The sequence below is a fragment of the Pelodiscus sinensis genome, chromosome 18, assembly GCF_049634645.1.
Source record: "Pelodiscus sinensis isolate JC-2024 chromosome 18, ASM4963464v1, whole genome shotgun sequence".
Taxonomy (NCBI): domain Eukaryota; kingdom Metazoa; phylum Chordata; order Testudines; family Trionychidae; genus Pelodiscus; species Pelodiscus sinensis.
In genome coordinates, this window is record NC_134728.1 from 16,158,940 (window position 1) to 16,173,359 (window position 14,420).

Below are 14,420 nucleotides of genomic sequence, written 5' to 3' on the forward strand. Positions count from 1 at the left end.
TGCAACAAACCCCGTTGCCAGCTTTGTCCACATATTCATTCTGCTGATACCATTATTGGACCTAACCAAGTGAGTTATAAGATCAAGAACACATATTCCTGCGCATCCAGAAATATAATCTACGCTATCATGTGCCGAAAGTGTCCGTCTGCTATGTACATTGGACAAACATCTCAGACACTTCGCCAAAGGATTAATGCCCACAAAACAGATATTAGACAAGATCACAAAGAGAAAACAGTTTCTTGCCACTTTAACCAGAAAGGACACTCTCTAAATGACTTAGCCACCTGCATTCTGCTACAAAGACCTTTTACATCTGCACTTGAAAGGGAATCCTCTGAACTGTCATTCATGTTAAAATTCGACACTTACCAACAAGGACTTAACAAGTCTTTGAACTTTCTCACCCATTATCAAGACAGTTTCCCCAATTATCACCTGTAATACCATTAACTCACAAACATCCCACTCTCCCTACCTTTAATATCAGCAATTCACAGACACTTACCTTCCTTCCTCCCCCTTCCCACCGCCCCGCATCCTCCTTCTGTTCTGCAATGTGATTTGTCCTTTTCATATTTGTTCATTTTTTTTAAATTGTATCCTTTGGTATATATGGTTGTGACTACTTTCTTCCACTATTTGATCTGAGGAAGTGGGTCTGGCCCACGAAAGCTCATCATCTAATAAACCATCTTGTTAGTCTTTAAAGTGCTACATTGTCCTGCATTTTGCTTCAGGCATGTATGGGTTTAATGATAGAGGCTATCCTCACTATGGCTATGTCTACACTGCACGGCTATTTCAGGATACCGGAGGTATCCCAAAATAGGTACCCAATGTCTACACAAACTGCCTGTTATTTCAAAATAATGGGCATGCTATTTCACCATCCCAGTAAACCTCGTTGCACAAGGCATAAGGGACGGTTTAAAATAGCATTTTATTTTGACATTTGGCGCTATGTAGGTGCACCAAATTTCAAAATAGATTTGAAATAAGATACACAATTTGCGTAGCGCAAATTTTGAGTTTAGGGTGCTGTGTAGATGCACCCTATAAGTCCAAGAGACATTCCAAAAAACTTGGACTTATATCGAAACAACTTCCAGTGGGGAATTCTTTTCCCGCGGCTGACTTCCATTTCTGCAAATTGGGGTGGGTTTTTTTGCGTGACTTAAGAATGGGGAGACTTATAACGCATCAGTTCTTACAAATGTCAACAACTTTAATGCAGAACAGATGTATACTGGGGCGACTTATGGGTGAATGCCCTGAATTCAAGTGAGAACTGCCTGAGCACGCAGAAGTGGATTCTACAACAGACGCTGGCTGGAGTTCAAGCTACAAGTGCCCCTCATTTGGAGTAAAATAAACCAGTTTTTTCCACCTTCCTCTTTCTCATTGACTTATTAGCAAATGTTATTAACTGTTGTTAACAATCTGCATCACTACACATAGCTCCCTCATATATAAAACATCAGAACAGTCAGAACTATCAATTTATGTCTCCAATTCCCCCATTTAATGCCCATAAACTAGCTACCCAATTAAATATAAAACAATATAAAACACAACTGTTGCATGAAACATTCTGTCCAACTTAATTAACATTCTAAATTGTGTCTGTGAATGTAGCACTTAAAGGGACAATGTCAAACAGTAGAAAGGACACAAAATGTGACTGTCACAAATGGCACAAAGAGTGCAGAAGTTACTATTCTATTTCTCTAAATTCATCAAAATGATTCTTTGGGAGAGATTTAATAATCCAGTTTCCTTCTGCTTATTTATAAGTGGCTGTTGCTTGATGCTATTCTCTGAGCCGACTGCATTGTTGATGCTGGCATTCACATGGAAAAGCACAACACTGGTGGGGAAAAATTTTATTTTTAAACACCACTGAGTTGGAAATAACCATGGAAAAAGTAAAGAAACTGTGACCGTGTCCTGTTAAAAGTCAAATCAGGACTCAAGGAGATTTAGCATAGGAAAAACAAATCCATCCACTGCTTAAAATTGGCCATCATTTCTAAAAGTGCTGTGGTAAAAGGTAAGTCTTAAACAATAATGTTAGCAACTAAGGGTAAGAGTTACAACAAACAGGAATCAGGAGATTGCTGACACAGTTGCCATCAACACACATACTGTGGAAACAGACTAAATGGTATCACAGTACCCACATCATAAAACAAACTCACATATTTGCAACAGATATCTCTCATATAAAAACATTCAGTAACATTTAGGGGGCATGTCTGTCCCCTCCACGTGTAAAATATTAAATAAACATTGTGATAGTTGGTCTGACATTTTTTTAAATATCTACAGAACACATTTATTTCTTGCCAAGGTTAAAAAAAAAATGTATTCAAGGACTTAATTCAATCCAAGCTGAATTTTTCAGTATTTCCACCTTTTGCTTGCTTGCCGTCATCCTTATTAGCCATTGGGCCAGGCTGTCACAAGACACAAGAGTTTTCAATCCTTTACAGTCTTTTATCAATGCTCTGATCTGTAAGTAGGGAACGTGTCTGTTCGATGAAGCTTCAGGGGGCTTGAAACATCTTCACCAAATCAGATACAAGAAAAACAAGCACAGTTACTATACACAGCACTTTACTGTAGATCTAGCTAAAGCATGAGACATGCATTAGAGTCACTTTAGTTACTTAAGGAAAAGACTGTCACTGCAATCTGCCACACTGCCCTAGGAACTGACCAAGAAAAGAACAGACAGCCACAAATCCCTTTTGGGCTCCTTCCTCCAGGGAGAAGCAATCTGCTACTGGTGTCTGCATCTAGGTAGACTGCTTCCCTAGCCATGCTAATTCAGCTCTAATACTTCTACCTGATGTGCTAAGCAGGGTCTCAAACTCATGGCCATCTGCAGCCTGAGCCCTCTTCCCCCTCTCATTGCATCCCTTCTTGCCAACTCCACTCTCCTGAGAGATGCAGCCTTGGTAATTATCAGGGGGGCTGGCACAGGACAGCAGCAGGGGTTGTGCCTCCCGCACTCATGAGGCTGCAGGGACTCCCAGACTGTGAAAGCCCTCAGGCTGCAGATGAGCATGAGTTTGAGACCCCAGTATTAGGGCAAAAAGCCGAGGCTCCACCCATTCCTTTCTCGAAAAAGGGATGTAGTTTAGACATACCCAGAATGTGTAGAGCAAGCAGCCATTTTGCCCTAAATTAAATAGAAACATAAACAGAGCCACATAGGCTGGGTCTAGACTACATCCCATTTTTGGTAATTAGGCACGTTGATATTGCAAATGAAGTTGGGATTTGAATTTCCCGTGCTTCATTTGCATAATGGAGGCTGCTTTTTTTCAAAATGGGACTTTTTGGAAAAAAAACCTGGCAGTTTAGACGGGGCATTTTCGACAGAGTACAATGAGGAGTACAGGATCTTTTGAAACAGGGCATTTCTGTCGAAAATGCCCTGTCTAAGCTGCCGTTTTTTCCCCAAAAAGCCCCGTTTTGAAAAAAAGCAGCAGCCGTCATTATGCAAATGAAGTGCAGGACATTCAAATCCCGGCTTCATTTGCAATATTGATGTGCCTAATTTACATCACTTTACCAAAAAAAGGATGTCGTCTAGACGTAGCCATAGTGCTGTATGTACTAATGCTGGGTGGTGCCTTACTTCAGAGGTCATCCCTGGACGGTCCATGGTTAAAGATGGTGCAGAAATGGAAATTTGAACATTAGCAAATCAGTTTCCAGTCTGAATTGGAACAAAAAGTTGTAATGACAAAACATTTCACAAACCAATGGCATACAAAAAGTTTTGAGTCATCAGTTCAACACAAGATCAGGTCATTTTATTTTAAATGTTGATTCAAAATGGAAAAATCATATATTTTGGAAAATTCACCAAAAAAAGTGAAATTGAGGTTTTTTGCTTTCGAAACTTCTTCCCCTCACAGCAATTTTACAAATATCAGCCTTCTCTGCTTCTCACTTAATAATATACTACTCAACATATGGAAAGGTATTGAAACTGGGCCTATGTTTACGACAAAGTTTATTTTATACTATTTCCTTTCCCCTAAGTAAGTTAGTGCATTCTACGATTTTGGTGAATAAAATTGATTACATATGTTACAGGTACTGTGTGAAAAGCAGTTCTAAATATTGAGTGATACAATAATCCTACAGGTGTTAACTAATGGGAACACTATTTTATGTGTTATTTATTTCTAGAAGTCCCCGGACTTACCAGAGAATTTAGATCCATTAAGCAGTCCCAGCTGTAGATTTTTTTCAAGGATCCTTCTATTTAGTTTATCAAATCTAAGCAATTTTTAAGTACAAAAAGAACAGTTTCTACCAATACTGTCTCCCTATGTATCTGATATCAAATAAATTGGTGTGAAATTATTTCTTTAATAAGGGGCTTTATCATAAAATGCAGTAAGACCAATCTGTTGATTATGGAGGCAGTGTTTCTAATAATCTTTTTCTTGTTGTGTCACAGGCTGGCATCACCAGGTCATCCTCACATGCCCTAATTTATGGGAGCAAATTCAAACAGGCATTTAAGCAAAATACTGCTTTTACTCTTCATCCCTTTTTCAAAAAATTTGCTGCTATTATGTTATGTCTGCGCCCCCTAGTGTTCAGATCATCTTCAAAGACAGCAGGGAAAAATCTACAATGCTTTATTTATAAGCTGGTGATAAATGAGGCAGGAGAACAAGAATGGTCCAGGCTATCTCTAGGCTTGGCAAAATTGGATTTTTTTTACTAAATACAATAAATAATATCAATGTTATATTACATTTCTGTACTTTTATCAATTTAAATTTTCACACTTGTGGGAAGCTATAGGGGGTCAGACTCTAGATTCTGAGATTCAAAAAACTAAAGCTTTATAACTACTAAAATACAAACTGACATCGTATGTCAAACTATGCAAAATAAATATCCTTATATCAAAATCTCAAGTTCTCAAGTGTCACTTTTCTTACTTTGCCTAGCTGTAAATTTCAGTCATCAAAGATGGTAATAATTTTTTGTCGGTTTGCATGTGTACAAATTGTCTGTGAAACTGACATTTTACCAACACCAATAAAAAGTTTCAAGTTTAATCTATATCGCAGTGTTGCCATCACTTGTGATTTTTTTTGCAAGCCCTTGTAATATATGGTAAACCCAGTTCCTAGAGTCATTTGAATGTGTGAAAATCTCAGCTTTAATTTAAAAAAAAACCCTGTAGTGCAGACAAAAGATGTGAAAACATGAACCCCAAAGGCTCAAAACTAGGTGGAAAATAAAAAGTACCCCACCTTTAAAAAAAGAAAGCTCATACTTTATGCCAATCTCATGATTTTGTTAGCGCTGACTCGACATTTGAACCCTTGAGCAAAAGTGATATTGGTACTTTGCTATCAGAGCTGCAGTGTGCTGCCTAGCTAGCCCCTCACTGACGAAGCCCTCAACTGAGGAAAAAGACACTTCCCACATTCTCCTAGAACATCATATACTAGGGGAGCCCGGCTTAGTAGATTTTGTGTGCTCCAACCCCATGGTGGAGCAGCATGAGTGCTGGAACGCCAGTGTGGACTCCCCAGTGCAGAGTCTGTCCACATGATCCCCTTCTCCATGGGACTCAAATGCAAGCAAGAGCAGAAAGGACTTTACTTCTTCAACTATTTCTCTTTCTGGGCTAAATTGTTGTCTGACTTCCCAAACAAGGTTGCTGGTAGCCTCCCCCGTACATCATCCCTCATGGGTACCGGCCACAATTGTCTCAGAGTTCTCTGAACAGCAGGAATGTTCCCTATTGGTGCTCTCTGCAGTGCAGTAATCCCAAGATTACCCTATCCTTCAACACAGTGAAGAGTTCATGCTGCACCCTCTTGAGGGTCAGAGCAGCCAATGTTTTCTTCCTGCAAGTCAATGAGCTCAGGGAAACATTTTACCTCCATGCTGCATGTCACTGGAGCCTCCTCCTCAGACAGTACAACTCCACTCATATAAAGGGTTGAGCTCAGATAACAGCGTCTAGACTATTACCTCTTCAATATCGACAGGTAGCAAAGCTATTTCAGTCCCTCTTCATTAATTAAATGTAACAAAGAAACTGTCCAAATTTTATTCCAGCGTCCTCCAGAGAGAAAAATCAGGCCAGAGGGGTTGTGACAGCTTTGGGTTCCTGCCATCCAATAATTCACTACTGTTGCCTTGTTTAAAATAATACAAGGGACAAAGTAAAATTAAATTATACGTGAATTAAAAATACATGCACAATGTAGGGCCTGATCCTGAGAATAACTGAGCACCCACAATTCCCACTGAAGTCAAAGGTAAACAAAACAGTCCAGACATGTATGGAGCTTAGTGAAACTACATCATGGATGTATCTGAGCCAACAGATGTACAATATATTGGAGATGTTGCGGTATAATCTTGTGGGATCAGCTTTTAAGTGATAAGAGTGGGATTCTCAAACATGTTTAGCACTGCTCTGATTCAGCTCCTACCGACCTTGGTGGGAATTTTACTAGTAGATTTAGATCAACACTGATCATTTTAAAAATCACATGCTGGACACTAAAGGTAGGACCATCTCTTCCTCCGTGTGTGTACAGTGTCCACAGCACACTTACCACTCGACTTTCCTACCTGATAAATTAGAGCATGGAATTGGCCATCCGGATAAAGACTCTTCCTAGCCACTAGATGTCCTCCAATGATCATGATAAAGGAAATAAAGGGCTGTATAGATCTGATGAACCGACCCCATAGGAAAATCTAATGACTGAAAACTGCCCAGGCTCTCATGAGAAATCTCACAGAGTGGTCTGTGTTATCACTGCTACGTCCCATGGTCAGCCTGTCCGAAATACACTAGCCAGAGGAACTGCAGCTGGGCAGCTGAGATTACAAGGAAGCAGTTATCCCACTGCAGAATTCTAGATGAATTATTCCCAGCAAAACTACCACACTGTGTGCTTTACTGTACCTCCTTTCCCTGGTTTTTGTTGGAGGGTCTGGACTGAGAGAGATGGACAAGAATGGGCATGGCTGTTAGCGGGCGGATAGCACATCTGAATGGTGTGGATTTAAAAAAAAAACCAAGCAAATCATTTTGATCAATTTAACTCACTTGGTCTTTTCAAACCCTTTGGTTGTGAGAATAATTTCAGTTTGCTGTAATCAACTGACCACTCTCATGAATAAGGCATGTTCCAGGACTGGACCACCAGCATGAGCCATTTTTTCAAAGGCTTATAACTTGGCCAAATTTGAGCAGATTTACCCAGAAACAGCAATGTACATAATCCTGACCCAAAGGCCATCTGAAGACACATTTAAGTCCCTGCTCCAAAGCATGGGGGTGCTAGAGAAAGAAAAGGCCTCTAGAATTTTTTAACAGGGGCAAAATAAAGTATTTTGTGTAGATTTGTTCTTGGACATGGCTGGAGCATTTTAGCTGAAATTTCCTAATCTAATTCAGCCTTAGACACAGGAGCCAGTGTTCCCTGTAAGCTGTGCACTTTGGCAGCCATCCAGGAGAGATTCACATGCTGCCCAGCAGATTAGCAGAGCACCCACAGCCGTCAGCATGTGTTTCCATTGGTGGTGCACATCTACACATGCCATGGTGTACATGCAATTTATTCTGCACATGGATGGGGGGAAAAAGAGAGGAACATTGCATGTGACTTAGTAAATTTCAGCCTGAATGGTTAAAGTGTGGGAAATTATAAGCAACTAATAACAGGATCTTATAATGGGACGTGCAGGGGAACCATAAATAGGTGATACTACCATCTCTGCCTATAACAAGAATTGTTTCTAGCACAACAGGTGCTCAAATGGCTCTTTGGTCCTGTTTGTGACAGTTCGACCCTCCCTGCACCATCTCTCCCTTACCTTGTAGGCCATAGAGCTGGCCCGCACTGTGCTGCCGTGTGATGTGCTGCCAGTAGGCACTCCGAGGCAAGGGCACTATGGTGCTGAGGGAGACAGCTCGTTCGCTCATTTTCATCTGAAGCTGTAAGAAAGCAAAGGGACAGGAGGATGAAAGCACTACCGCAGGGTTTCTAATAACCACCAGAGTGTGTTTATTGCTAAGGCAATAGTTGCACACAAAAACCCTACTGGAGCATTTGGTGAAACTGCCAAACACGTAGGTCCAAGACACAAAGGTTTAATAATTGAAATCTTTAGCTGACCCAGAAGCATGCCTTGGATTACAATTACTATTAAAATTAGCAATAACAGAAATGCTAAAAAAGACAATGCCCAGTTACGCTCTCCTGAGGAGCAGGTGGGTCATGATGGACTTCTCCAGTCTCCATAGGAGCTTCAACTCCCCTTTCAATCTACCACATTTTATGCACACCCAAATTACATATTTCATTAGTTCTCATACAAACATCCACTAAGTATTATGAATATTTTATGGTTCATGCAACTCGTGTAAACTTCAGATTACATTATTTTTGCTGTTCTTGCTACTTTTGTGTTATTTTTAATTTATTACCACTGACTATACACCAATGTTATATGCTTGACCAGGCCACTTCTATATTTTACTGGCTATCAGAGACTCATTTTTCTCCAATTAGCTTTTGGTGGCATATTTTGTATATTTATTGTCCTCCAAATTAAGCACATCCTATGGAAAAACCTCACAGTTGTCCTATATAGCCGCAGTTTTTAGTTTACTTAGTAACAACATCACTAAGAAAACACTCATATCAAAACTAGGTTGAAGCCAGCCAAATCGCTACAAATATAATTTAGAAATGAGCCATACATCAATTACTAATAGGAGCTTCTAACAGAATGATAGTTTCATCCCTCCATCCCCAGCTCTTGACAAAACTGCTTTAGTTTTATACTTTGCACTCGTAGCAGTGACTCAGGAAATTAGGGGCCAGATTCCACACAGCCAGATGGAGGCCATGTCTTCATTAAATGGAAGATCGACTCTGCTGCGATCGATCTTCTGGAGTTCAATTTAGTGGGTCTAGATAAGAATTGCTAAATTGAACTCAGAGGGCTCCCCCATCGATGGCCAGTACTCCTGCTTCTGCGGGGAGTAAAGGAAGCTGACGGGAGTGTTTGTTTCTATTGGCCTCCCGCGGTGGGGTTGGTGGGGAAACTTGAAATGAGGTAGATCAACTCCAGCTACGTAATTAACATAGCTTAGAATTGCGTATCTTGATTTGATCTTTCCCTTTAATGTAGACTTAGCTTGAGAGAGGGGAGCAAAGTCAGCTTAAAGCTCATGTTTCTTCTTCCTGGTCCTGGGCCAGCACTAGTTCCCCTCAAGGCTGTTCTAAGCCCCAAATGGTTGAAAAAGAAAATCAATGGAACACTGGTAGTTTCTAGCCATTCCCCCTTTGCCAGCAGCAAAACCTCCTTGCCATCAGAAAATTCCACTTCAGTGGGGATCAGTTAGCCTGGCCTACATACTGTAACTGAGAATCTGACCCTATGTCTTTTTCTGTTGGGATATGGTTAGGAAGTCGTTCTTGTTCTTTGTGCATAGTTTTTTTTTCTTATTATTCTTGTTCTCTGTCTCCTCGCTCATCCGTAGAGGAACAAACATCCTTCCCTCACATGCTCCACTGAGAATGACAGAAGAAACCAGGAATGGGCAATAAACCAGACGTGGCTCACCAAGGCTATCCCCTAGCAGGCCGCTGGAGCTTTATTCATCTGCACCTCCACAGGTTGAAGCTTAAAGCTCTTTTTTGGTTGCTGATCGTTGTTCCCAGCCAATGAAAGCTGCGGGAAATGGTGTCCCGGTCTGCACCACTTCCTGCAGCTCCCATTGGCCAGGAACAGTGATTCATGTCAAATGGGAGCTTCAAGTGGCTGTACCTGTGGAAACGCAGGTAAATAAAGCACTGGCTAACCCTGGTGAACTATGTCCGGTCCGTGAGTCGGTTATTGCCCACCACTGCAACAGAACAAATCCATCCCTGATGCACCTTCATTGAGCTAAATATCTGGGCTTGTCCATCTCTCCAGAGCTGCACCAACACAGCTACACTGTTACTGTGCTTAATAAAGAGGACATCTATATAACCCCCGAGAAGCCCTCCCTGTCTGCAGTGGGAGTTCAGTTGGTATAACTGCAGGTTTTCCATACTTCTGAGGAACACAATTATACCGATCTATGTTTGTAGTGTAGACCAGACTTCAATACAGCCAGATCATCAGATTTCCACAGTGAAGAGAGCCACAGAAACACCTAGATAGGGAGTTAGTGTGAATTGGGCCTATTCAAACGACACTGGTCTGAAGAGAAAGGCTGACAAGATTGTGATGATTAAATGCTCTACATTACACAGAAGCCTTTTCAGCAGAACAACTGGGGTGGGGGTGTTAATATTGTGTTGGCGGGAGCGTGTATGTGGAATGGCCAACCCAGTTTTGAGCAGAGAAAGCTTTCAGGTGACCGAACAGAATTAACAAACAGGCAGAAGTCTGACAAAGACAAACTGTTCTCATTAGTGACAGAGTCAAGGCTGCACACCATCTAAATGTTAGGATGTGAAGAGTAAACTATGTATGTGAACAGGGCTATGGCTACAGCATTTCACACAGAGAGTCAGAACAGCTGGCATGGACTGGTCTGCCAACTAAGCCCACTGCCCCCAAATGTTTAAGAGACAGGTAGCGTCATGAAAGAAGGACCTTGTGGCAGCACTCCCTATAAGCTGAGCGCTCATGCAGCCACTCAGGAGAGATTCAAATGCACCCACCTGATCAGCAAAGTACCCACGGCTAAGCTGATTGTCTGTACTGGTGGTTCACATTCACACATGCCTCTGTGCAAGTAAAAAACATTATTCCACACATGGATGGAAAAGATTAGAGGGAACATTGCTCTGTGACAATGCAGAGGAAGTGGTGGGATATGGCAGAAGGGACCATGCTAAATGTATCCTACCCATGGATACAGCTGGGTGAATCTTCCACAACCAATTCATCTTGCTTTAGGGATTCATTATGAACTTGGCCTTGGTTCACTAAGGTAAACCCAGCACAAGTAGTGGGTGGATATTGCCCAAGTTACTGATGAACTCTTTCATCCCTAGCTTGGTAAATGGCAGGTTTGGGCTGTATTGTATTGAATTTGGGGGATTCATTCAAGTCTGAGACTCAAAATGAAATAAGGTTTGTCTACCATCTTCCAAAAAAAGACACTGCTGAACTTTACACACCTCTATTCCGGAAGGTCTTCCCTGGCTTCTTGGTCTTTAGGGCTAGTACCAACAAGGAACTAATACATTCATTTGATAGCTGAGGATTTTCAAGTTGTGCTGCAGGATGACATGGTTCATGCCTTACTGCACATTCATTTCAACCGACAAACATGCAGGACTTTGGAAACCAGGCATTGTGTAGTATTAGTATGGCACAGCCTACAGCATTTTTATAGTTTGCTCCACTGGAAACAGGAAAGTTAACCAATTACTGTAATTTCAAATCATATCAATCAACCAACTAAAGCCCTTTGCAGTACCACATTCTTTTCATGATAAGGGCAGTTTCTAAAAGGAGACATGTCAAATTATAAATGCCAATTTTTTTGGCTCTCTTTAAATGTTGTGCACTGACAGACTGCACCTGCAAGACTTGGGTATGCTGCCATTTTACAAATGCAAACAACTAATGAATGCACAAATCAACAAGCCACCTCTTACCTCCATTCTACAGAAAAGAAAAATGGAGGCAGAGAGAAAGTGACAGCTCAGATCAGAGAATAACCATGTATAGCAGAAAGAGGAAAGAACCACGTCCTGTTCCTTAACCAGTAGGCCATTTCCCCCCTCCCCCCCATTTACTCCACACTTGAAGCAAAATATTGAAAGATTAGATAATGCTATGTGTATTTGTCTCTGTATTTTGTTATATATGAGACCAAGAATGGAAATAGAGAGATACTGAGTAGCGGGTAATTCTTGGGAGATTTTCAAGCCAGCCTAACCTGACATCTTGTTCTCATGATATTTCCTGCCTGATTTTCAGGCCAAGAAGTTTTGGATGTTCAAAGCATGTTCTAAACTTTTAGATGCTTCCATGAACCTCATTCAAACTTCCTCAGCTGTCCAAGCTACTAGTGTGAACAGGATCAAACAGTTGCTGGTATCTTTAAATGAGCAGGTGAATACCAAAAAAAAAAAAAAAAAAAAAAAAAAAAAAAAATCACAAAAGCTAACAACATGTAAAATTCAAAAACACGAAATAAAACTTGCAGAGAAAAGTGATCATCTTCCTACTTCATAGTCAACAATACAACACAAAGATTCTCTTCCTCATGCAGACCTAAATTCTGTCAAACCTTTTCATCTGCAAAAAAACCTTAGCACATAGATACACCTTGCAGCTACCTCTGAAGGTATAGGTAGACCCAATGTATTTCAGATGAAGGTAGAAAGCTGTTACCAAAGCTTAGGGACCCTCAAGGAGGATGTCCTACCTCCTGACCACTTTTTCAGCTTGAATGTCTCCTCTGATCACTACTGTGTTAGTGCAGTATCAGGAAAGATGTGGAATCTCAAATAGAGAAGTCCCAGGCCACTTAGGATTCTGGGGAGACCACCTGTCTCCTGCTGATATATTTCTGCAATTCAGATCAGTAAATACATTTGAGCTAAAACTATCCCATGGAAAACCCAGCCTCAGGCCCCTTCCCTTACCTGGGACACCCTCAATTATATCCCATAAGTCTTTATTTTAAAGTAGGCAGCACTGTCAATGATACCATGCGAAGATACAACCATGCAGGAGCGCTGCACTACAGCTGTTAAAAATATTCTGAATTTTGACTTTGAGGAAATTTTTCATCAATTCCATTTTAATAAATGTATTTTCTCCTGCTTGGGGAGGGGAGACAGGATTGCTGGGGTCCTGGGCAACATGGGAAGGGCAGGGCTTTCAGTGGACGGGGACAAGCTGCTCCCAGACTGTGCCATGCCCCTCCTCCCTACTGAGCCACCCATGCCTGGCAGCATGACGTGTGGCACTCCTGCAGCAACTTAAAGGACCTGGGGTGACACAGTAGTAGCGGTGGCAGCCTGAAGCCTCAGGCCCTTTAGAATCACCAGGACCTGGGGCAACTGCCCTTTTACCTCCTTCTTCCCTTGTCAGTGGGCCTGTTCCTGCTAACAGTAAGCTACACAATTCTCCAACTTGAATTCTGTGGCACTGCTTCCGGCAGGGCTGGATTTAGGTGGGGGGCAAGCTGGGCAGCTGCCCGGGATGCCAACCAATGGGGGGCGTCTGATGGCAGCTGTAAGGGGCACTGTGCGCCTGGCCACGCAGCACTCCTTAGAGCTGCCATCAGGTGCTGCACGCCCGATTGCTGCTGTAAGGTGTGAAGCGCGCCGAGGGTGGGGTGCACATGTGCCATGCGCCCAGGAGCAGGGCTGCTCACGTGTCGAGCGCCCACTGCCTGGGGCACAGGAATGGCTCGAGCCAGCCCTGGCTTCCGGTTCTGTTCTGAAAGCCAGACTAAGGGCTCTAAACCCCAAAGTTTAAAGAAAAAAAATCTGGAGCGTGTCAGTTCCGTGGAGAAGGGATGATCTTTTTGTTCTGTGTTTATACAGAGCCTGTTGCAATAGGGTCATCTGTACAACTAAGGCTCCTAGGTGTTCCTGTCATAAATCATATATTTTAGAAAGCATGTTATATGCCAACATAGAGCATAATCTGAGGCTACATCTACTCTGCAGCCTTTTGTCAGCAGAGACAATGCAAATGAAGCGGTCATTAGCATTTGTCACGCTGTCGTTTGCATATTCTCTGCTGATGCTTTTTGCGGTAGAGGTTTTTGCGCAAAAACACACAGTGTAGACGGGGCCATTTTGCACAAAAAAAACCCCTTTTGCACAAGAATCCTTATTCCTCAAAAAAGCAGGTATACAGGATCTTGCACAAAAGGGTTTTTTGCCCCATCGACACTGCGGGTTTTTTTGTGCAAAAACCTCTTCTGCAAAATGGATCAGAAGAGACAATGCAAATGAGAGCACAATAATGCTAATGGGCACTTCATTTGCATGGTCTCTGCCGATAAAAGGCTGCAGTGTAGATGTAGCCTAAGTCTGGGTCATTCCCATTCTCTTGAAAACTGTTACACTGGGAGCAAAAAGCACAGTAATATTTCCATGCTATGCTCCTTCCTTGTGGAATTATGTTCTAAAAGACATGCTTCAAGCTGGGTCTGCATTTTACTTTCCTTTAAAAGAAATCTGTATCTAAGAATGGAGGGACAGAATCTTTACAAAATGTGTGTATTTCACAGAGGAAAGGGAAGGGGCTAGCAAGAGGCAGAGAGAAGGGCTGGCTCTCTCAGAGGAGACAAAGTAAAGGTTAGAAAGACAAAGTGCAGAAGGTAAAGCTGTGTCTAGACTACAGGGTTTTTTGGAAAAAAGTGACCT

At 41.9% G+C, this 14,420-nt stretch overlaps 1 protein-coding gene across 2 annotated transcripts in view; it reads right to left on the reverse strand.

Annotated features, from left to right (window-relative positions):
• Window positions 1–1,198: 1,198 nt before the first annotated feature.
• DOK5 (docking protein 5) overlaps window positions 1,199–14,420 on the reverse strand; it is a 107,323-nt gene continuing 94,101 nt past the window's right edge. The window contains exons 7-8 of one of the 2 annotated variants that reach the window (XM_014579313.3): window positions 7,891–8,011; window positions 1,199–2,570 (exon numbers count right to left, since the gene is read on the reverse strand). In XM_014579313.3, coding sequence (XP_014434799.2) covers window positions 2,506–2,570; window positions 7,891–8,011 — 186 coding nt within the window. In that variant the 3' untranslated portion in view covers window positions 1,199–2,505. The remainder of the gene's footprint in view (window positions 2,571–7,890; window positions 8,012–14,420) is intronic. The other variant, XM_006134664.4, reaches the window with a different exon arrangement.